At 33.8% G+C, this 6,218-nt stretch overlaps 2 protein-coding genes and 1 pseudogene across 3 annotated transcripts; 1 reads left to right on the top strand and 2 right to left on the bottom strand.

The window, feature by feature from the left end:
- Window positions 1–321, top strand: BGZ61DRAFT_376736 (uncharacterized protein; the record flags this gene model as incomplete). Its single annotated transcript, XM_046242535.1, has 1 exon — window positions 1–321. The coding sequence occupies one exon, from the start codon at window positions 1–3 to the stop codon at window positions 319–321; it is 321 nt and encodes a 106-aa protein (XP_046092926.1).
- An 813-nt stretch (window positions 322–1,134) lies between these two features.
- Window positions 1,135–1,683, bottom strand: BGZ61DRAFT_376735 (uncharacterized protein; the record flags this gene model as incomplete). Its single annotated transcript, XM_046242534.1, has 1 exon — window positions 1,135–1,683. The coding sequence occupies one exon, from the start codon at window positions 1,681–1,683 to the stop codon at window positions 1,135–1,137; it is 549 nt and encodes a 182-aa protein (XP_046092925.1).
- A 3,691-nt stretch (window positions 1,684–5,374) lies between these two features.
- BGZ61DRAFT_t221 lies at window positions 5,375–5,447 on the bottom strand (annotated as a pseudogene). The gene has a single exon. The product of its transcript is annotated as a tRNA-OTHER (tRNA).
- Between the last annotated feature and the right edge of the window lie 771 nt (window positions 5,448–6,218).

The raw sequence follows: 6,218 nt of genomic DNA, 5'->3' as shown, positions 1-6,218 counted from the left end.
ATGTGCCACATCGTTGTCGCCCAGCGCGTGTGCCAGGTCTGCAACTGCAGCCAAGGCGAGACAGTTATTAACTTCACGCGCTGCGCACGCAAGTGTTCGAGCCCCTTCTACTGTCTGACTCCCAAGGCGCAGATAGAAATCTGCTCCCTCTGTGCGCCGAGAACCACGACGACGCTCTCCACACCGGTCATGTCACGAAACAGCAGCATCGATGCCAACGACAACGAAGCCGTCTCCACTGCGGCTGCTGCAGCTGCACCGGCGACGGCGGCGATTCCCGCCGTCAGCGTCGCCCCCGTAACCAGTCGCCGACTCTCTTGAGCATCGTTCACGTAGGGAAGCAGGGTAGCGGTGACGGACCGAACCCCGGGAAGTAGGCCGCCTAGCTTCACCGAAGATGCAACCCGGGCGCGGCCGATGTCCGACGTTTTTCTTCAGCTGAAGGGCTAGATTCTGCAGGGGGGAAGGTAAAATATGGGAGAAGACACGTGGAATTAAGATAATCAGGGAAGCGAGGGGCTCAACAAACGCCGCCTCGACTGAATAGCCAAAATGGACCAAACTAACAATGATACCAACTGTAATTTTTTTACTCGAGGGCAAAAATTGCCAGTGTACGGGAAACAGAAATTGGAAATACATACGAGGGTTATGAAAATGTGCCGGATCTTTCACATCGAGATGCGGTATCGCCCCAACGGAAAGCCCTTCGGGGCCGATTTGAAGGTGGCGCCGCCACCCGGTAGCCACGGGCCCGTAATACCGGATTACCGGAACGAATCAATCGCCTGTTAGATGACTTGCATGATGCGAGGGGGCCAATGGGTTACTGATAATCAATCAATGACAATTGATGATTGCCTTTGCTTGTACCTGTTTTGGGAAATAAGTTTACTACCCTACTTTTCGCGGCACCTACTTTTCGCGGGCCCTTCCCCACTTAAAACACTATATCTTTAAATAGTTAACTTACTTAGCCCTAAAGCAAAGCGGAACTTCCCTGTTGAATGGAGTCCGCCGTCGATAACTCCTCGACATAAGCAAAAAATCTGACTGCAGTCTTGTATTCTTGAAGTCCAGTAATCCCCAACATAGTACTTGAGAATTCGAGAAAAGAGTGGTTCATTTCGAACCTCATTTGTAAACAACTGAAGAGAACGTATCGGCCCTTCCCCAGATCCCCTCCCGAAGACATGAGAGTTGTACAATCTGGGAATGATCGACAAATAAGTTCACATCCGTCCCAAATTCGCGGATGTACCAGTTAAATACTGCAGGGTCCGCCGCTTCGAACATGACCTTCTCCCGAGGAAGGTCCCGTAGAATTTGCTGGATAACGTCGGTTCTCCATTTTGTTACATTCTCTGTGATGCCTTCACTCTCGATCATGATGCGCTCGACCCCAGCATCAATGAATCGGTTTCCCATGTGGACTATCTTGGACGGGTCGGACGTGCCTATGGATTCGAGTTCTGAAGCTGCTGTATCGCCTCCTGCGCCAAATTGGATCCCACACTCGGGTTTTGCTATGAGCCCTTCAGAGTGGAGTTTGTCGACGAGGCGAAGCCAGTCATCTTCAGGAATGGAAAGGAAACCAGAGGAAATTTCGATGACATCGAAGCCAAGCTCTTTGCACTTCTTTAGATAGCGGTCTACTGCTGACTGAGGATCAGATTGAAGCATGTTACATGTATCGGGATATCGGATATCTACAGCATCACACCACTGTAACACCATCGCCACCTGCCTCATCATTGGCCTCGTCACCGATCTTATGATAGTCCTAGCTTTTTCTTGATTTTATCAATAACTAGCTAAAGCCAAAGACTCCAGATTATCCGGAGCCTCTTGGCTGTCCGAGGTCATCTTCATCTATAAGACTGACCTAGTAGACCTCTATTAGATAGAAAGAATAGCAAGAGCTTCTCACATACATAATCCTATCCATCTACTAGATGCAACAGTTATAAGCCCGGTTGGCTTCTCTAACTTGATAAAGTAATCATTATCATTTCTATCTATTCCAATCTTCCTTCTTCAAAATAAGAGTTATTTTTGGGCTCTTTAAATAGCCCTTATTTTTGCTGTTATAACAACATTCTATTTATCCCTTCTTCTTAGGCTGCTGCTATAGCAGCCCTTTACAAGCCTCTTAGACTCTCTTTTTTAAGCTGTCTAACTAGCTATCTAACTAGCTATTATTCTAGCTACTTGGCAGGCTATTAAGCTAGCTAGCTATTTCTTCTTTTCTTTTCTTTTAGATAGATTTTCTATTATTTCTTAAGATCTTTATTAGGTTAGATTAATAGCCTTTACTATAGCTATCTCTAAACTTAATAAATTCAATAAATTTAGAAAGCTCTTTTTAGACTACCCTCTAGGGCTATAGTAACTGGAAATAGTAAATTAGCATTATTTAGAAGCATGCTATAGCTTTGGAAGTCTAAGTTTATTTAAACTCTTCTAAGCCTAATAAGCTTATTCTAGCTATTTCTTTAAAGCCAACCTTTAAGATAGTTAAGCTAGATATAGTAGAACTAGAAGATCTAGATGCCAATTAATTTAGAAGACTAGAATTTCTTTATAATTAATATAAGATTAAGCTTTAAATTTATAAAAATAAGTAAAAGGCTCTAACTTTTATTTAATATTATATAACTAAGATTATTAATAGCTATTATAATATTATTAAATTTAAGCAGCTAATTCTAAATAAACTTCAGCTAATTTTAGTATATTTAAGATTATTTTATATTATTAGCCTGGATTTTATTATTAATTTACTAAAGGTATTCTTTAAAAAGTTATCTTAGATTATTCTAAAGTATAAAAGCTTTAATATACTATACTTAGTTAGCTATTTCTTCTTAAAAAAATCAATATTAATATTAGAGTATATAATTTATATACTTAAAGAATAAGTAATAATAATTCTAAGATTGCTATTCTTATATAATTAAGGTATTTTTTATTATATTATAAGTAATAAAAATCTAAAGTTTACATTTAGTATTTAAAAAGCTATATTATATTTAATAAAAGCTAAATACTTAATTTTAATAGCTTATTACTTATAAATAAATAGAAAATTTAAAAGAAAGAATTAAATAGTAGAAATAGCAGTTTAATATTATATAATTATTAAATTAGATATATTTTAGTTATAAATACTTCTAGTACTTTAATTTAACTTTAATAATAGCTATTTATTAGCTATTAGCTAATTTCTAAATAAGATATTATGTAGTTTTAAGCTATAATTAATAGTTAAAATAATCCTACTTATTTAAGTAGCTAATATAGTAATTAATAAAGCTATTTTAAGCTTATTATAGAAGATTTACTTATATAAGATTTAGCTTCTTATTAATATAATAATAGCTCTAGCTAAAATAAGATATAATAGCTAGTATATATAAATTAAAATTTATAAAAGAGATATAATATATCTTTAGCTTTAAAAGACCTTTAAGAAATCTGGCACTAGCCCCAGATTCTCTAGATTCTCTAGATCTTTCAAATCTAGACCTGCTAAATCTAGCCCCTCTAGGCCTCTTTATTTATATAGAAAATAGCATTTCTATACTAATTATTACTATCTAATTAGCTGGATTAGACCTATTAGATAAAAGACTAGAGAAGATATTAAGATTAAAATTAACAAGCAGCTTAAAGAGTCCAAGATTAAGAAACAGATTAATAGGGCTATTAAGAAACTCTAGAGGAAGAAAGCTAGGCCTGATAACAAGCCAGACATATCTAAAGATAAGGAAATTAGAGGATCTACTTTTGCTAGCACTGGCTTTTTTCTATTTCAAGGTCAATAGCAATAGCAACAGCCAGTCTCGTAACCCAACCTATAAACAGCTTTAGAAATAGCTTAGCAGCCCGGTTAGCAGCTGAAATACCAGCCCACATAACAGCCAGTCTTGCAGCCCAACCTACAGATAGCTTTAGAGACAGCTTAGCAGCTCGATTAGCAGCCGGGATAGCAGCCCATATAATAGCCGGTCTTGCAGCCAGCTTTTAAAATAGCTTAGCAGCCCAATTAATAGATAAGTTAGCAGCCTGCTTAGCAGCCTGCTTAATAGCTTGCTTAGTAGCTGGATTAGTTATTATTTTTAGCTACTGCAATTTACTTATTAAAGAATTCCTTTATTCTAGATTCTAAGTTAAATATATATATCTACAATAGTTTATCTAGATTTCTAGAATATTAAGCTTCTAGGAAAATTGAAGTTATTTATACTAGTAGCTTTTAGATGGAAATTCTAAATTATAATTATATTTATCTTTAAATAAAGAATAGTCTCTTCTAACTACTAAGAGTAGCCTATATTCCTACTTTCTATATAAATATTATCTTCCTTAATATTCTAATTACTAAGAAATATAATTAGAACCTAGCTATAAATGCTATTTTTAAGAAAATAGAAACTTTCTTTTATATAATATAGTTATATTATTAATAAATTGTTAAATTCAATAATATTAAGTAGCCTAGATTAGTATTTTTATTATCTAAGATTTTTAAATTACCTTAAATATAAAAAGTCAAGCTTTAGTATCTTAAACTAGGTTATTTAAATACTTTAGCTCTAGAATATCTTATTAAGTAAATAATAGAAATTATTTTTATCTATTTATTAATTAACTTAATATAAGAAATTATTCTAAATACTTTTAAGAACTTTAAAAATTATACTTAAAAATAATATAACCTACCTATTTATATAATTTATAAAAATAATAATAAAGCTCTAAGATTAGATTATAAAAATTAAGTTAGAAATTGAGAAATTAAAGATAAATTAATAACTTTCTATATATCTACTTAAAATAGCTTTATAAAGTAATTTAAAGGGGTAATAGAAATTAAGATTAGAATAATATATTTATTTATTTAGTATACGCTATTTTACCTTTATCAAGGCCTATAGAACTCCTACTACTTTATCGGATAGGGAAAAACCGTATGCCTAAACATTGGATGAAAACCCTACCCCTTCCTTCTATTTCTACCACTCTATGTACCCATAAGGTCACTGTAGAGCATACAATGCAACTTCGAGTCTGTAACTGGTAACAACACCTCAAGCTATTCCTCGCCATTAACACCTCAACCTTCTAGTCTTCCAACCTTCCTATTTTCTCTGGGTAGAGGGGGGGTTACCTATTTATAAGCGCAGGAATGCGCTGTAGTTAGCCTCTTATAGTGGGTTGGCCAGTCCACTTCCTAAAGGCAAGCTAGGGACCAATTAGCTTGCTACCTTAGGCCCGGTTAGCGAGTCGGATCCTCGGGTTCAATCCCTGTACAGGCTGACTTTTCTGCTAGGGGACGAGGCTAGCAGTCACAGCACAATTACAAGGATTGTGCCCTGGGCTGGATTCGAACCAACAACCTCTTGAAAAAAGGTCCCAAGCTCTTAACCACTGAGCCCCAGGGTTAGAATAATATAACTAAAAGCCTCTCTTCTAGCTAATCTTTAACTCAAACTTAAAAAACAGCTATCTATTTACATAATAAATTATTCTAGTAATCTAGTAACTAAAAGACTTTTTTTAAATAGCTTTATAACTAACTAGAAGCTTATAAATAAGATACAAGCTATAGTAGAAAAATATAGCTAAATCTAATATATTTTAAGGCTTATAAATACCAAGCTTATTTCCTAATTAAAAAAGCTTTATAAAGTATTTAAAAATAATCTCTTAAGATAATAGCTTATATAGAAGTTAGCTATTTAATTAAATACAAATTCAGCAATATATACAGAATCTAAATTTCTAACTATTTTAAGATTTAAAGAGTTAAAGATATAATTTTTAATAAAAGTATTCTTTATAATTTAAAGAATTATTCTAACTCTCTTTAATAGCTAGAGCTATTATAACTTTAGCTTTTTAACTACATTAAATCCAACTCTAAAATTAATTTGCTAGATAATAAAGATATTAGATTAATAATTATAATCTTACTAGATAATTAAAGCCCTAAATAAAATTCTAATTATAACTTTAATTAAAGCTTTAAAAATTCTAATATTTCTAATCTTACTAAGAATCTTAATATTAAAATTATTTAATTTAAAAACTAAGAGACCTCTAACTTTAATAAAAAAGATTCCTATATAACTCTAAGAATAACTAGCTTACTAGCTAGTCTAATAGTTAGTCTAGTAGCTAGTCTAGTAATTAATAGAGATTCTAACCTATAA

Source organism: Ilyonectria robusta, assembly GCF_021365365.1.
Source record: "Ilyonectria robusta strain PMI_751 chromosome Unknown BGZ61scaffold_157, whole genome shotgun sequence".
Lineage (NCBI taxonomy): Eukaryota > Fungi > Ascomycota > Sordariomycetes > Hypocreales > Nectriaceae > Ilyonectria > Ilyonectria robusta.
The sequence above is the reverse complement of the archived record's forward strand: the minus strand, read 5'-3'. Positions and strand labels throughout refer to the sequence as shown.